Here is a 17,975-nt window from a genome sequence, read left to right as displayed (position 1 = left end):
CCCCCTGGGCTGCCCCTTTTCCCCCTTGCAGCCACTCACACCCGTGCAGTGCAGCCCCTAGGCTGAGGAGCAACCTCCGCACTGGGGTGAAACTGCTCCTTTTCATTGCCACGGGTGTGCAGGGGTCTACCCCTTCCCAAACCAAGCTCCCCTCCCCTGCTTGCCCCCATCTCTGCTTGCCCAGCACCCGCAGGCTCCTCTCAGGGTGCTGTGGGTCACCCTCCCACTTCCCCGCTCGCAATTCCAGTCAGGGATCACCAGTGGTTTGCTCAGGAAAGAGCTGCTGTTCCAGCTAGGGGGGGAATTGCTCCTGGGGCTCCCCCAGCTGCCAGCAGCCACGCTCCGGGCGCTCCATCCGTGTTTAAACCACACGCATTTTAAACCTCGACGTTTAAACCTTGGCAGGTCAGGGGGCAGAGGCTGAAGGAGGAGTTTTGCTGTCCCCTGGCTGGAGTAAGGAACCTGCCTGCCACGAATCGTTTAGCCATCAACTATTGGCATGGATGTGACATGAAGAACTTTTTTAAACTTACTCCGTTTCTTGACAACAACGCAAATACATTTGTGTGATTTTTCACTTAAGTGGATGTAGGAAGTAAAAGTTTTTTAAAAAAAAACCAGATGAACTTTTCCAGACAGAAGCCATGTTTGATGGGAGCAAAGCAGTAAGACCTTCAAAGCGAACTCGACGATAGGGGAAACATTTCACAGGAGACCGAGCGCTTCCCGGAGCATTCCCAGAAGACCCAGCGACTCGAGCCTGGCTTCCAGGCAGCAGCCATGAAGACCCCCCCCTCTTTGCGCGGGCGCTAATGGCAGTGCCAGTCCCAGCCTCAGCGGGAACTGAAGGCACAGTCCTAACACCCGGCCTCCCCAAGGGCATTCCCTCGAGTGCAGATGCAAAGATTCATGGCTGAACACTGTAATTTTATCGGACATCTCTCCTCTCTGCCTGGTCAGGAGTGGATTAAAAAAACCCCCACGTGAGACCTCGGGCGAGATCGCAGTTCCATCCAACCCCCTTGCAAACAGTGCACAACCATGTGAATACTTTCCAATTCAAAACATTTTGTGTACAAGCTGAACTTAAAACAGACACTGAAATAGCTTAGGCCACACCCAAGTTGTTTGTAAAATCCTTTTTAATCTAATAGAAATGTTTTCATGAATTTTTAAAAAAGATTTCAATGAAAACAGCTTTGGATTCAGACATTCCCTTGCCACGTTGTGAACATAAACAGCAGCATTGCACTAGGAACAAGTGACACCGACCAGTCGAGCTTCACGATTTTGTATGAAGCGGAAAAAAAAGCAAACTGCTTTAGTGGAAGATAATTTGAATTACTTTTGGAAAAAAAAAACCACCAAAAAACCCCAACAAAACCCCAAAACCAAAAAAGCAAACGTGGGCTATCATCTCACCACTGTGCTCCCTCTCCCTTCTTAAAGGCAGAGTTTAGCTCCTGCAGTCTGAGCACTAACAGCAATGTTTGCCAAGTGGAAAAATCCAGCGAGAGAAGAAACTCTTTATCCCCAGTGCTATTAAACCCCCAAGGTTGCAGGTCCCCTTAGAGGAAAGCTTCTCTTACATAAGAAAGACAATTAGAATTGGCAAACTGATGCAAAATATTTATTCCAAGTTAGTTATTTTTGATGCAGTAGTTTTTCCCCCTCATACAGACTCAATGTGATAGTCACTTTTTTAAATCTGTAAATAATGTTATCAAAATAATCTTAATCTTTGAAATCTCACAAAAAATTTATATTTTACAATCCACCCTGAATATCAAGGCTGCAAGAAGAAGAACACAAACAATTCCTATATCCAAATATTTTACAGCTGTACCCAAAAAAAGAAAACCACAAACGCCTGGTTAAGTGATGAAGCTCCCCGAGCCGCCAAAAAAAAAAATAAAATAAAATAAAAAATTCATGTTATTAGCATTAATTTAACATAATTAGAACTTCAATAGCCATTTTGTCATTGACAATGATTGTTTTAGCACACTGTTACCGCACGACATCGTGTAATGCAGGCGGCACGGTTAGAAGCTTGTTGTTGCAAAGATCAGTCAGCCACTTGTATCCTCTGCTTACAAGACTGAACTGGTGCACTGCCCCACAAGGGATTTCTGTCAGAACTTGCTAGCTGCACAAACTTCTATTAAGCATTAGGGCAAAACCAAAAGAAAAAGCTAAAGAAGCCAATTTCTCTCTTCTTTGGGATACAATTATTTCCCTTGTGCATGAAGTATCAACAACAAAAGAAAAAACTGAACAGACTGGAGACAGAATAAACTCTGTTTAGTTTATACAACCCCAAACACGTGTTGAACTATGAACTGAGTTTATTGGGTTGGTTTTATTTATTTTTAATTTTCTTGTGCCTACTTTCAGGCATCGTCATCTGACGTTTCGCTGCTACTAGTTTCTGTGTCTGAGTCCTCAATCTTTGTCTTAAAAGTGCTTCTCCAGTGGAACAACAGGCTGGAGCCGCGGCCCTGAAGAAATCCGTTCTTCCCAAATCCGTTTCTTCTTCGCTGTAGGAATGAAAGCAAGTTTTAAAACAACCAAAAGTGCGGAGGGTCTAACTGTCGCTAACCATCCGTGGACACAAATTACAATACGTAACTGCATACGCACGCTCTGCACGGGTCACGCAGAATCACCAACTACACTACAACCTCACTTCAATTCTTTGTCTTCTCAAACATCCGTAATTACGCCGCAAGAGACTTGTGCATGAGAAGGGAGAGGGAGAAGAAGCAATCACAAGTGGCAAGAGCTGTAAACGTACCTGCTCTGATTTAATTTGGAACTCTTTGAGCTCATCCTCCGTGAGGGGAAGGTAGTTCTCATCATTTTCAGGATATTCCTGCCATCCCATTTCTTTCAATAACCTGATTTGTGGAGAAAATAAAAGGGGCATGGGAATTAAAGCAACGGAACAACGGCAAAGGAGAGAACATTTTGTCCACGAAGCACAAGGGTTTGTATTAATTCACTCCCAACTGACCAGGGAATCTTCTGTATTAGAGACCACTTCAACAATGTTTTGTGTTTACCCAACATTTTTCAATGTCATTTACAAATATTTAATCACCAGCAGTCCTGTACAACAGGTAAATAAGTAGTCTGGCAGAAGGAAAGCAAGGCAGAGATTTGAAATTCTTCCCAAGCATGCTGAAGGAGGACATGAGGCAATCAAACCAGTATGGCAGCTCAGAATCTCCTAAAGCTTACTATCCACTTACACCAGATGCTCACACACCGCTTACTCACTGGAGCAAGACACAAGCTGAGGTACTAGGTAAATATTTTCTTAACTCTCCTACACTTTTGCAACATTTAAAGCAGCACTGGAGTATTCTAAGTGCAGACAGAAAGAAAGTGGTGTGTGTGAGGGTGTATCTTCAGTCTTCAGACCATTCCATTTAGGACACCTGCTTGTAGATTAACCAGAATCACACTAGGTTTGTGCTCACTCCCCGTGTGGGCAGGTAAATATCCGGGCAGCATTAACACACAGGGATGTGGCACTAGAGAAGCACTGGAATTTAATTACAGACCTTGGTAAAGTCTCAACTCATCTGTCATCAGTGTCTTGGTTTACTTTCAGTAAGACTCCACCCAGTCCAGCGCGAGTCATTAAGCCCACACACCTCTAGCTCAGTACACACAAAGCTGCTGCTGCTGCTTCCCCAAGAGAGTTGTCTGAAATAGCTTCCTTCTCCTCACACAGTCCGAGGACTCACCCTCCTTTACTCCAGACAATTTATTTTACTCACCTGTGTTCTGCTTCCAATGAATGAGAGAGGTTTTCCCCCTCCTCCGGCAGAGGGAGAGAAAGGCCATTCTGATGGCAGTTCTCTTCCCAGTTTTCCTTTGGTTCTGGTGTGCTGTTGCTCTCCATCTAAAGAAAAACAAAAGCATCAAAGCGTGCTTGCGCAGACCACACCAACAGCACAGTTCCAAGTTCAAGCTTCTGCTTTTGGAAGCAAAGCCTTTCACCTCGAGTCAGTGTTTTTACAGAGCCTGGACAGATAATGGTTGAAAGCAACTTCTACCCGGCTGTGACAAGACAACACAATGTGAGCGACATTTGGTGAACTGCACTTTTGTGTCAAGGGAGTAAGCGCTGGCATTACAAAGCCATCATCAGTGGCTTCAGAGTGAGAGTAAGAAAACTATGATAATTAAATACGCCTATGGACACCCTTTACACACACATTAAGCCACAGAATTATGCATTTAGGGGTCCGGTCCACACCTCTGAGGCTTGAGGCACTATCCTGCACCTTTCACAAGCACAGAGTTCTACTTCCCCAGGGACGTAGTTTGACAAGGAAGTCTGAAAGCAAATTAAGACATTAAGATATGGTATGGTTCCACTCCTTAAGAGAGCCTTTGCAAAAATCTAGATTACTACTCTCACCATCTGTGACCTTCTCTTCTACCTCATTTATTACTTATCCATTTGCATTTCATCATGTTACCGATCTCCCTTCACCAGAGTGCTGTGTGCTACTTCTGCTGGCGTGCAGGCCAAACCAATGGAAGTCATTCCTTTCCTCCTCCGGAGCCTGAATTACATATGCTGCTCTGGTTTGTTTTTTCCAGTACCCAACTCCTTAAATACATAATGGTCATATATACAGTAAGGACAGCGATCTTACATCATCCAGCTTGTCACATTCTCTGTTCTCTGTTATCTCCCCATTCCTATCATCTTTCAGTGCCTTCAGGAATTCGCTCTTCTTATCAGTGGTACGACGCATCAGCTTTGTCAAGCGTGAAGAGCAGATCTCGATGGGAGGGGTGGTGCTGGAAGGACTCTAAGACAGGGAAAGTAAAATACAGAGACTTTCAAACTGTATTGCTGTGAAGATGTGGCCCTCTTCAGGGTCTGTACTTACACCTTTCGAACACCCATTCTTTGGCTGGCTATTAAACCCTCAAAAAAAAGGTCATGTCAAATTCCCATCAAAATACTGACTGGTGTTGCACATTCTCCTCTTCCCTTACCAGCACAATCATTATTGACTCAATTTTTTTCTTCCCCTAGAAGTCAATTCACATGGTCGTGAATACATTTATTTTGTTCCTTGGCAATGTAACTCTCTCAAGAAATGCTGGAGCCTACAACAGAATATTAAGGCAGAGAACTTCATGCAGCACCCTTATCCTACAAAAATTAAAAAATTAAGGAGATGAGGCTCAGTTCAAATTTGCGTCTTAAGCCATCCTGACAGACTCTACCCTGAAATTAAGCTATGGGGTGGTAATCTCCTTTCAGGGAGTGGTCACATCCTTAGCGAACCACAACTGGATGTGAAATAGGTAGCCACAGCCTTGGCATCCTGCCCTGGAGAGCACACTGCCAGTTCCTTGCTGTGTGCACTCACAGCCCAGGTGGTTCAGTTTGTAGCCAGACACAGACAACCCTGGAGCCTGTGGGAAATCTGCTCAGCTCAATTCATGAACCCAAGGTAACCTCCCATGCTCTTCCACAGCATTTACGCTTTCTTAATCATCTTGAATCAGTGAACCAGACATAAGGCACAACAGTTTTGCACATTAGCAGTGCCCCAGCCATGACACTGCAATAAAAACATTGCTAACCAAGATGAGCTTTCAATTTAATCTGTTCCATAATTTTGACTGGACATGCAAAAGAAATCTCACAACATGTTATGTGAAAGTTCCCAATATCTTAACCTTCTGCTCATATATGGAGTTCGTGTCTGGCTACTCTAAGACAACAAGGAATTCAGTCATTAATAGGGATACCTGACACTGGAATCCTGCACGCAAAACTATTCTTTTCCTTTGCTTACTCGCTTGATTTTTTTTCCTCAATATTAAAACAGAGTAAAATTTCCTAAAGCCTGCAGTGTTTTTCTCCCCCCATACTTTTTTTTTAAACTAGGGTAGGAAGGTTGCAAATTCAGGCTCTTCAAAATGAATCTCCCTAGTAAAGCATTTTTAACTCACAGTGCTCTGAGCAAAGATCAAGGGAACTAAAGTATTTACCAAAACAAAAACAAGGCAGCAACTGCTGCTTATATTTCTGATGCCTGTTGCATATGAAACACTGGTGTGCAATAACAACTTTTGGGGAAGTGCATGCTGAAAGTAATGTCTTACGGTAAACATTTCTCAGATGGCCTTTCAAATTTTGCCTAATTCAACACAGCAAGGAACAAATCAGCGATTGTAACAGACATAACAAGTGACTCTGAATATTAGGATAAAAAGCTACCATAGTACTGAAATTAAAGCTCTCAACATGGTAATTACTTTGACTGCAGTGACAGAAGGTAATGATGAACAAAGGAGACTAAAATTAGATGTCTTCTGGTAATTTGGAATACTCTACTAAAGCACTTGAGCTCTTTGCTAGAAGTAGCTGTTTTAACCGCACTGTATAGAACTGCTGAGGTACTAAAACTTAATGTCTACACATTAGGTGACGACAGTTAAAGCCAAGGTTTAGAAACAACAGAATCTGAAAGGGAATTGAATTTCACCTCAATTCTTATTTTATTCATAACATTCTGTAGAGGGCTTTATAATACTAAAAGAGAACGTTATGTACAGGGGTATTCATTTTCTGACATCTTTTCTAAAGGTAGGTTTAGCCCTTTGACTGAAACATCAAGGCATTTTTTTTAAAATGAGAACACTATACATTATCGCAGATTTGTTCAGATATCAGTCTGTTTAACAGGTGTAGCTACTCTAACAGAAAAGTCATCCTGTATCACTTTAAGAATTCAGACTGCATGTTAATTTGGTTATCTTAGACTGGCTTGTGGGGACCTGGCACCAGTGATAGTTGGCACTCTTCTAGTTTTTAACACACTGTGGTCTCTTACGAGTAAAGGTGCTATTTCCAACACTTCTGCGGGAGGGGCATTATCCCCATTTCAGAAATAAAAAGGCAGAGATTACTTGTAGTAGACCTGTGGTGCTAGGAAGATAGTAGTATTTGCTGGCCATGCTCCTGTGTTTTCATACTGCATCTCCAACAGATTCAAGGAAAAATACATTACAAGTGTTCAATTTTAGTTTGGAGGAATTTTTAAGTCCTTTTTGTTTAGTTGATTGACACTGGTAATACAAGAAGTATTAAAGGAAGCACTGCTTGTTCTGAGGAAAACCCAGCTGCCTGCTCCTGCTGTCAGATTAGCATCTGACACCTTTGCTGACTAAAGTTTCAGGCAAGAGCTTCTTGAGGCGGGGTGTGTGCAATATAATAATGGAGACTACCTGCGTTACTACCATGTCATACGAAGTGAATGCCCTTCTTGTTATCTACCTGGAGGTGAAAGCCTATTTAAGTTTACGTATTTATGCTGCAAAGGTGTCCATCCTGTGCTGTGCATTAACACAAAAAGGAATGAGTCAGTAGCACAAAGGACTCTGAGGACCATCAAAAGCAAGCTAAGGGAAAAGGATGCAGTGTAAGATCTATTTGTCAAAGTGGCAGGCGCATGCTTGTTAGCTACTGCTTTTAATGACTGCTTTTACACTCAGCAGTGGCTAAAGCAGAAAAGTACAGGCTGTTGCAAAGTAAAGCCCGCAAAGCAGAGAATCATAAGGATGACAAAATCTTATTTTAGAAGAGAGATCTGTACAGGAAAAAGACAAATGCACAACCAGAAAAAAAACCACTGTTACACTTGAAACACAAACACACTCATTTCAGATTACATGAATAGGTCACTTATCACCATCTGTTTTATTTTTGCTCTTTTTACATATGATCACAAACCTGTTGAAATTTGATTCCCAGGAGCAGGGGAGAAAAGTTATTCGCTGTCACTTTTGTATTAAGCTTTGTGGAATTGCAAGCTCCAAAACAGCATTTTGTATATAAGCTATAAAGCGATACATAGAAATGTTGGCCAAAATGTGTTTTCTCAAGAGTTACTGCTGAAACGTTAACAGATTTATATGTAAGATTCTCCCCAAACTTCAGACCAAAAGCAGAGGTAAGTCAGTTTCCACCTCACCTCCTTCCAACACCAAAATCAAAAACAGACAGTGTAGCTGAAGACATGTACACACATTAAACCACCTCAACCCTCAGAGCTCATTGCTTGTGCTGTTGCTCTCCTAGAGAAAGGAAATGAAGCAGATCATCCTCCTCCTCCTTCTTGTCCCATATTAAAGAATAGCATGGGAATCAGTTTACCTATCTGTTGTTCACATCAGTTCTTAGTATCTGCGCTCTGATAGCACCAAGTCTATGCATGTCTAGTTATGCAACACTATTAAAAAAATTAATACTTTTTTTTACATTGGAGGGAAATTCTAATACATTTGGGCAAACACCAGTGGCTTTACATCCCGGTAAACCACATTTTTATTTCTTTTAGCATATCAGAGATGTGGCAGAATATGCTAAGAATGTACAAGTCAGTCATTCTTCAAGGGTACAAAGGTAGGTATACCATGTACAGAGAGGATCTCATCACATTTAAGCTACCCACTTACCCACTATAGTAGGTGACAGTGATACAAGTTCCCATCTCATCCCCAAGCCCAACCCCTTACCTCTTTGGGAGAGGTGAGGACTGAGCCACTCGCCAGTACCGCTGGTTTGGTTACAGACACTGGACTGGTAAAGGCAGAGTCACGGCTGGAGGAAAGCGAGCCTGGTTTATGTTCACTTCTGTTGGCTTTCCATGGACTTGGCTATATCGAAGAGAGCACAAAATACTGGACAGTAAAAGGTAAGGCACAAGAAGGGGTTGCTTGCAAGTAGTAAAATAAACAAACAAACATTATGTTGGCTGTTGTACAGATATTCGTCCTCCCTCTCCCAAGAACGGTCTCAAGTTTACCTCAACACCCATTATTTTTCCCTGTTTTCTGTTTTCCCCAAAGCCCACACAGTTCTGCTTCATCGGCACCACCCTCCAGTAAAACACTGTTAGAGCTCAAAGAGAAAATCCCGCGTTGCTCTTCATTAATTGGAATCACCACCAAGTAACGCAATGCATCTTACAGCTACCCACAGATGGGACGTAAAAAAAATCTCAGTTAAATTCACATTTCATATGGGAACACTGTATGCCACAAAGAAAGGGTTTGCATCACTTGACAGGAACTTCCACTGTGCAAGGAAGAAGTACGTCAAGGAATATTTCTGTCCAGGCTGAGAATGCAAATTATTATTTCCTAGGGCTCTGAAAGTGTCCATCATTGCATTGATTTAGCAACAAAAAAAAAAAAAAAAAAAAAAAAAGAAAAAAGAAAAAAGAAAAAAGAAAAAAGAAAAAAGAAAAAAGAAAAAAGAAAAAAGAAAAAAGCACAGAAAAGCAGCCAGTTCATTAAAGTGCAGAAGCACTTGCTGTTTTGCTGTGGATACTCTCTGCAGCATCCCTTCCAATTACACTGGCGATCTGGCTGAAAAGCAAAGACTTCAAGATAAGTTTCTGTTACTTGGAATGTTATTCTTGAGCCTCTCTTATCAACCAAGGACAAACACTGTGAAGTAACAGTCTCTACAAAAAGGATCCTACAAGAAACTTGTATCAAGTAGCATGAGAAATACACCTATCAGAGCATTAAAACATACTGGTTCCTTTTGATGCATTAGACTTCTGAAGCCAACTTCAAGTCATTAGCAAAGTAACTCATGCGCAAGTGGTATTCAGTTAAATCTGAGATGCAACAAATCTTGCATTCTGCAAGCAATGAGAGCAGAAGCTGTTATTTCAGTATGTTCTTACTCTCCATTGGGTTATTTTATTAATTTTTAAGTAAATAAATCATTAGGGGAGGCCATCAGCATTACTCTTCCACTCCAAGTTAAAACAAGAGCAGTCCACATTACTGAATGGATTACTCGGCACTTACAGCACACGTTCCAGACATTCCCTTCAAACCCAGAAAACACGCTGATCTGCACAATATTGCCTGGTACTAAAATTAGGGTGTAGAATTGCTATGACAAAAAGTTTCTGTCCACAGATCTGGTGGTTGCATTGCTTAAAATACTCAGGTCCTGGCTGTTGATTGTTGTTCTCCCAGCTTCCACAAAGGGGCAGCTTAGACAAATTCAAAGACAGACCCCAACTGCTTTCTTAGGGAGGCCACTGGATTCAAGCACAACAACTAGAGATGAATGTCAAAAGGAATCGTTTGCAGATTACCACCTTCATGGATTGCCTGACTGTGAACAATTAGCCAAGGAAGAATGTACTTGTTTCATTGCCACCAGTTCTCTTCCTTTCAATACTACTTGGTACAATTTAACAAAAACATTTTTCATTCAGTTTGTACAATAGCTTTCCAATACTGCTGACTTTGTCAAAAGGAATGTTTTAACCCCTCTACAACTTTAGGCACTGCAATTCCTGTACAACTTTCTAGAGTCTTCAGAATAATGCATCCTACCATAGCTGCTCTATGTCTGTACCTTTAAAAAAAAGGCATCATGCACGCAGTTTTTCTGCCTAAGGATATGCTGATCTCCTACCTTTTAGCTTTGCTAATGGTCACCATTCATTAACAAAAGCACTGTTGATGACACCAGCAGAGAATTTGATCATCATTTTAACGATTAGGATTTTTCCTGCAGTTGGCAGAATTTGGCCTGATTTAACTTACAAAAGATAAAGCAGCCCTGAACTTGATTCCTCACAAGAAAGTCGTTAATCTTTCCTATTTTGCTTTTGTCTTTGTCTACTCTAATCATAGGAAAGATTTTGTTGGAATGTTGCAGCCAGCATTAGCAATTAATAAATTTTAGAACTTAAAGTATTTGGACATCTGTTTAAAGAACAACCTAGCTAATAATTTTCTTTAGCTTCTTAAATACTTTCACTATCAATCCTACAAAGTTTCTAGGGCATCTATGGACGTAGATTCTTTGGAAAAAATGGGCAAGATAAAGCCTAGCACTAGTGAATAAAAACCTACTTGTTTTTTCAATGCTCCTATATTTCTTTCAGTAAAACAATTATAGCACAAACCCGATTACTTTTCCAGGTTGTCTTTAAGGCTCAACTAAATTAGAGCTAAATTGCAGGATGTTACAATCTAATCTGATCTTAGCCTCAATTGTGTTTGAAACACATCAAAGTATTGTAACCCAATAAAGATTTTTCAGGGTAGTCATGTGAACAATTCAAGCACATCCTAGCACACATTCCACTTCTCTAGCATTGCTTTTGTCGTCTAATTACGGTAAGGATTTGTCTAATGCATGAGAACACACCCATTCAAACAGACATCAGTATAGCCAGAATAGACATTAGTTGTCTGTATGGACGAGACCAAATGGCATTTTAACGGGGAACAGTAATTTTCATAGTAAACAGACCTCTACTTGTAAAGGCCACTACCCCAGAAACTACTGGATTCCAACTCCTGCTCTTTGTTAGGGGATTGATTCCCTTGTCAAGGGAGAGAGTTCTCCCCCAATCTGCAGTTCACTAACTTGGTTGGAAACCCCTCTACCTTGGAAGGAGGAGCTGCAGGTTTAGGAACCAGATTTTTGTAGACACTTGGGACAATGGTGGTGGCTTTGTTGCCGTTTGCCAGGTGAGAAACAGGTGATGTAAATGCAGCTGAGAAGGCGGCGGCAGGATCCTCTTTTGAAACCTTTTTGATGACCAGCATCTTGGTAGGTTGCTTGGCACTAGGGGGGTTTTCTGTAAAAATAAAACAAGACTCTGAAATACAATTGCTCAGTTTCATAACAGCTTCAGTATACTGCTCCAGTTTCTCCCCTCTCAATCTTAGGTGCTACACATCTGATTCTGAGACTCCTATCAGCTGTTCTTTCCTTTCAGCTTTGAGCAAAAATACTAGATAAGGATGTCAAAGTCCAATCTTTTTTCATTTAACCACAACAGCTTGATGGTGAAGGGAGAAACCTACACTGACATCAGCTAACAGTCTTCCACCATACTACAGGAATCAGAGTAGACACTAGCATTTTTTTGAGCAACCATGGATCAGCTTTGTTAATTCATTGACACAGCAACAATACACTGCACAACTTATACCTCAAAAGACACAGTGCTTTTACAAACAAGCACAATTAATATTTCTTATGCCAATTCAACACATTTGCAGGAGCAGAACAATTTAAAAACAGTACTAGTATAAACAGCTAAAAGCCCCCAAAATGTTAACTGTCATTATTTTTTGAGCAGAATAATAAATAGCTAACCTGACAAACACACAAAAAGAATACAATCTGGTATTATAGCACGAAGTGATTTTGAGGTTGTTGTTTTTTTTATTTGTACTATTTACAGTATTTGACCCAACTAATCTAGCTGCATTCTAACTAGAGATTAACAAACCTGTATTTAGTTGCTAGAACTAGTACCATGTTTCACTCAATTTTTTTTTTTTAAGGCACAGATTCACATAACACGTCAGAATCAAGAGCAAGCCTGTTCTGAGTTTAAAAAAAAAAAAAAAACCAAATAAATCCAAACCACAGAGTTATGACACTTTTGCCGTCTAATATGAAGATCACAAGTCAGGAACTAATGTCTAGTTCACTGAAATCTGGTGTGCCCTTCAAGTAATGTCTGCAACTTCAGTAAGACAGGAAGCAAATGCGGAACAGTGACATTACTCCCACCAGCAGTTTTTTTATGACAAGACAAACACAGTTTCAAGTAGACTAAAAGGCCAAGAGATTAATGAAGATCGGGAGAGGAAAACAACCAAGGAGAGAAAGCTGCAAACTATCTGCTTCACTTAAGTCTTTAAAATCTTTTTGAGTGACAAAACTAGCATTTAAACATCAGTTACAACTTTCTACTTCAGCATCAGCATTCTGTACAGAGATGTAAATACCTTTACCTACCCCATACTCCAGAAGGTGTTCCTAAAGGTTTGTTCTGGTTGTTGTGTCTTCCAGCTTCTGGATTCAAAGATGGCTGTGAAAAGACAATGCAAGTGAGTATATCATTATACCGCATATAACAAAAAAAAAATATTCAGTATTAACATAACATTATGCTTCTAGGAACCCAGAGTACAGGTAGATTTCTCTGAACAGCACCTGAATTAGAAGAGAGTGCTTTATCACAAGACACCAAAAATCAAATTTGTATTCTCCTTGGCTTCTGCTGTATTTCCAACAGAGCTATCAGAGGCTTCAGGATAGGCCCTTTAGTCTTCTACTACGCGATTAAGTAGATTCCACCAACCAACACACACATAAAAGATTTAGGTATTTAAACATTAGCAGCTCAAAATGTAAAACAGAATCCACATCATCATATGAAGAATCTAATCTCATTTCCCAAATATTTTTATACAATAATTATGCATTAAACAATAATAAAAAGAAAAAACAACAAGCAATACTCTGCTCCTATTGTAAAGGAATAATGCATATATTTACATTTACTGACAAAAAAAGGTAGGTGTAAATTTACGTTAAGCTTCAGAGTCCACTTTTCAGGATAATACTGCATGCAGAATCAGTACTCTCTGCAGACTTACCTTTGATTTGGTATCAGAATTCAACTTAGTGGAACAACTAAGGACGTGTCCAAGCTCAAAGCAGAGTACAGAAAATCTAAGCATTCAATGACAAGTGTTCCTGATTAGCTATTCCTCTTCCCCCGTCCCAAATAACTCCAGTTCAAAATAAAGCCATCTTTTTCCTCTTTTTAATGAATTCTTCGTATGTTAGTTACTATGGTGATTTTTTTTTATAAGAGTTAGGAAAAAATGTCACACCATAGCATAAATTCCTGCCTCGGTCCCTAGAAATTCCTCTGTTTCAGTGCTTCATTTTTTAGTTACAGGTCAGTTTTATATAGCAGGGGTGCTCATACCACAGGAGAACTTAGTCCAACAGACTATTCTGCAGGCCTTTGAGGAAAAGTGTTGCCATCGTCAACCACACAGGCCTAACAGCTACATACTTAACCACAGTATGCATTAGTTTCACCACTATGGTAAAGACAATATAGGAGTTGTTTAGCAAAGCTTGGTACTAGACAGCATGTGGTATTATCGTCTTAAAAAAAACACTGGGGGAAGTAATTACAGAAGAAACAGCCATGTAGTTGGGGAAAGGCACTCATCGAGGCACTGAAGAAGAGAATGAAGAAGTACATGGAAGAAAGATTTAGACCGAGATAGACTACAACAGTGCACAGTTGCAATCATTACAATAACTTTCTACATTTCAACAGGCTTTTGACAGTCTAAAGAACAGGCTTATAGAAATCCTGAATTACAGTATTCTTGAGAAATCAGATTAACCGAAATCTACACGCAAGCTTTACCACCGCTCTCCAGGTGTTAACCACCCTGTGATGCAGGGTACCACTCCCAGCAGAAGCAGTTGAACAAGAGCATGCAATCCATCCCCAGGCACTTCACTGAAAAAACCCAGCAGCTTAAATCAAGCTGGCTCCCGTGGAAATTTAAGTGGAGACTCTAGATTTTGGCCTGAAGCAGCTGTGTGACATTCATGTATTTCCAACTCCTACCTTCCTGAATAGAACCAGTACCATCAAACTGCCACAACAATTTCAGTTGTGTCATGAAAGAGTGGAACACACCTCGCTCAAAAGAGAGAAGCAGCAGTACGTTTTTTTGAGGTAGAATAATAATTCTGACTTCTGCCTTCCAGAGAGAAAAGCTGAATAAGAAAGCAAAAAGCTCAAGATGATGATACCCACAAGCGCGCACACTATCACTCATTACTGAAGGCAGCAATGGCTTTAGCATTGAAGATGAAGTCAAAGGAATTGTGTTCAGTGAAGTGACTGAGTTACCAGAACCTATACAGATGATATATACTGGTCAAGAAGAGCCTAGACAGAGCAAGAAACAAGATGCAAAAAGCAAAATACGTTGTCTGATAACAATAAAATCCTCATCAGGGGACAGGAGCAAAAAAACTAAACTGGAAAGAGAAAGCAGAAAAGGTGTGTATATATCAAAGCATTAGCATTAAGGAATGCACATGGTAAGGATGACAGCCATAAATCCAAGTACTATTTGGTGAAGTTTGGAAAACTGAAGATATTCCAGTAAAAATAGATCCAGGATGTAAGAGACTATCATACTGATAATACCATGTGAATCAGAATGCTGGATAAGAAAGTTGATGAACTGGAGAAATCAATGGAAGAAATGGCTCAAGAAACCCTGATCCACCAATTAACAGAGAGATAGGAAAACATCTCTGATAACAAAATACTATTCAAGAAGATTCAAGACAGATGATTGCAAAGGTCTGAGCACGTCATGAACAAGCTTGGGAAGGTTATCACAAACACCAACACGTACTAGAATGCAGGAAATGGGAATAGCAGACTGAAGACAGCCGAATAGATGTATTTAGGAACAAAAAAGGGCTTTGTAAGCAAAGCCACAAAGCCAGTGCAACTACTCTTCCTGTGGCAGACCAAAGTGTCACCTCATAGGTTTCGCTGAAGATCTGACTTGTGTGTTACAATGCTGTCTTCAGTTCAAATAACCACTTGGCAAAATACAGTAATGTGCCAAACCCCATAATCCAACAGGTCGTCAAATCCTGAGGACTCTGGGTTATCAATTAGCATCCTGTCAGCACTGGAATAATTTTGTTAAATCTGTTGTGATCTCAAACATGGAACGGAATGCAACTCTAGATCCTCACCACCTATCAATGCTAATAAAAATGAGATCTGAAAAGCCACTTCTCACAGCTGCCACTTCTAGTGAGAAGCTACACACTTACAAAGTCTTCTTCCTCAAATTGCAACTGCTCTTTATCTTCCTTCTTCTCTTCCCTGGATTCAACAGGCAGCTTTTCTTGAAAGGCGGAACTTTTCCGAGAATGGAAGTTGCCATTCCAGTGGCGATGAACTCCAGTTCCTCCTCCACCACGCTGGTTCACACCATCATGGCCCCGTGAGGGACCATGCCAGCCAGGCTGACTGCCAGAAAGCCCAACATGAGCTCCTTTAGAAACACCAGAATCTACAGAATCATGGCGGAGAAGGGACGGCTGATGCCAGCAGTCTAAACAAAAGGAGATAAGTATGCAAATAATAAAAGTCAACACAGTGTGCAGAATACTGGAAATATCAGGCTGTTTTTCTTGTTGTTAAGTCAGTGTTCACTAGGTAACTACTAGGCCAAACTTATTAAGCTACTGTGTGATTATATCAGAAAACAAGCTACAGAATGCACATACAGCTACCACAAAAACCCCTTAAGGCCTGAGCACATGGCATGGAAGAAGAGAATAGCACAAGTTTCTTATAGGATGTTTTGGAAAATGTTGTTTATATTCTGCAGAATTCTTCATTCTGTAGAATATTCCCAGATGTTTGCTCTCAGGCTGCACTCCGATCCTTCCTACTCACCTCCCGCAGTTCGGAGGGGCCCATTATTGAAAAATCCATCAGAAGAGTTGTGTCTCCTACGGCTCACCCCAAAGCGGCCCTCTCCCCGTGGAAGATGCTCTCCATGTTTCTCAAAGGTGGCTGCAGGGGACTGCAGAAAGTAAGAAGTGATGTAAGGAAGCATTCATTAAGACACTGTAGGAGCCTGTCAGTCTAACAGTGATATTTTGTTAATAGAAAAAAAAAAAAACAACCAAACACCAAAAAACCAAACCCACCCTAAATCCCACATTCCTGTACTAGTTTTCAATACAGCATCCATATCTGCATTGCTTAGCCAATGTCAACAATCACATGAACCTGATCAGATTGGCACACAAATCCATGTATCTTACAAAGAATCGGAGAGAACCTAACACACTCTTACCAGTAGTCTTTGCAAACACATACTCTCTGCAGAATTAGTTTAAGAAATTCTATGATACACAGGTGCTCATTCATTCACTCCCTCTAAACACAGAAGAGCAGACAGCAATGGAGGATCCAATCAGTCTGACTGAAATTCAGAGATACTCAAGTAAGTTAAAGCACTTTTGGACTGAAACAGCTATGATGCCAGAAAAAAATGCTTCTAGTATTAAGATTCCAAAGAATCTTTTAGTCCATACCTTCCCTCATTTATAAAAAAAAAAAAATCAAAGGTTTGTTTTAAATGGATCAAATATCCTGAAATTACTTTTGTGTCCTCATATTTCAGCATGAAGCTGAAAGCTGTATTCTTTCTTGTTTATCAATGTCATCCATCATGATCTGGTTTGTTATTAAAATGTTTTTCTCCACTGCCATGCACAAGTAACACAAATTGTTAAAAGTCCTGAAATAGACTTCCTGGGCCACCCTAAGCTGCTTCTGGAACCAGTTTTAGAAAGAAGGTGACAGGCAAACTGCCCCCATTTTAAGGTTGCAAAAAACTAATGAGTATTTCTGAGCTTGGAGTTAGAGCCTAAGGGCTTGTCATCAATCTGCTTCTCAGCAAGGGCCAGATTATTATCATAAATCAAACCCAAATTATATTCTGAATTGTAAATAAGTGACAGCTCAAGTCTTGACTCCTGCAGATTTAGGGCCATTTCTTTAATGATTTTCTACTTGGGATCCCACTCAAGTCTCAACACAAAGACACTGAACTACTTCCATGTCTGAACGCAAAGATTGTTCCTCCTCTGAAATAGAAGGGACACATTTGTTGAAAAACAGACAACAAAAATTATTTTCACCTTAACAGGTTTCCAAAAGCCCTCTTTAAAAAACACAAAAGAAGTTAACCATTTTAAGTTCAACAAAACACTGGGGCAATTTTTGCTTTTTATTATTGTCATAGCTGTAAAAGGAGGTGATCTGTATTAATGTTACCTTGGTTGACTGTGGCGTTGAGAAGTTAAGCCAGGCAGGAACAAAGTCATGCTGCGCCATTTAGGTCCAGTGTCTCCCTTCAATAAAATGAGGCATCAAACCTCATGGCCAGGATCTGTAAATGAAAAGAACATTCCCTGACAGTCATCTTTTCCAAACTGAAATAATAATGCAATTTATTTCCCAAAGCTTGGCCTATACAAATAGGAAGGGAAAAGTGCTGCA

General features: G+C 40.5%; 1 protein-coding gene across 1 annotated transcript in view; it reads right to left on the bottom strand.

Annotated features, from left to right (window-relative positions):
• Positions 1–2,035: 2,035 nt before the first annotated feature.
• The window catches only part of GPBP1L1 (GC-rich promoter binding protein 1 like 1), a 24,720-nt gene continuing 8,780 nt past the window's right edge, over positions 2,036–17,975 (bottom strand). Inside the window, exons 3-12 of the mRNA XM_009638808.2 lie at positions 17,751–17,865; positions 16,359–16,488; positions 15,728–16,011; positions 12,845–12,917; positions 11,476–11,669; positions 8,563–8,703; positions 4,677–4,835; positions 3,789–3,913; positions 2,798–2,900; positions 2,036–2,540 (exon numbers count right to left, since the gene is read on the bottom strand). Of these exons, the coding sequence (XP_009637103.1) occupies positions 2,394–2,540; positions 2,798–2,900; positions 3,789–3,913; positions 4,677–4,835; positions 8,563–8,703; positions 11,476–11,669; positions 12,845–12,917; positions 15,728–16,011; positions 16,359–16,488; positions 17,751–17,810 (1,416 nt within the window). The 5' untranslated portion in view covers positions 17,811–17,865 and the 3' untranslated portion in view covers positions 2,036–2,393. The remainder of the gene's footprint in view (positions 2,541–2,797; positions 2,901–3,788; positions 3,914–4,676; positions 4,836–8,562; positions 8,704–11,475; positions 11,670–12,844; positions 12,918–15,727; positions 16,012–16,358; positions 16,489–17,750; positions 17,866–17,975) is intronic.

This window comes from Egretta garzetta, unplaced genomic scaffold (assembly GCF_000687185.1).
Source record: "Egretta garzetta isolate BGI_Z169 unplaced genomic scaffold, ASM68718v1 scaffold145, whole genome shotgun sequence".
In the NCBI taxonomy this organism is placed as follows: Eukaryota; Metazoa; Chordata; class Aves; order Pelecaniformes; family Ardeidae; genus Egretta; species Egretta garzetta.
The sequence above is the reverse complement of the archived record's forward strand: the minus strand, read 5'-3'. Positions and strand labels throughout refer to the sequence as shown.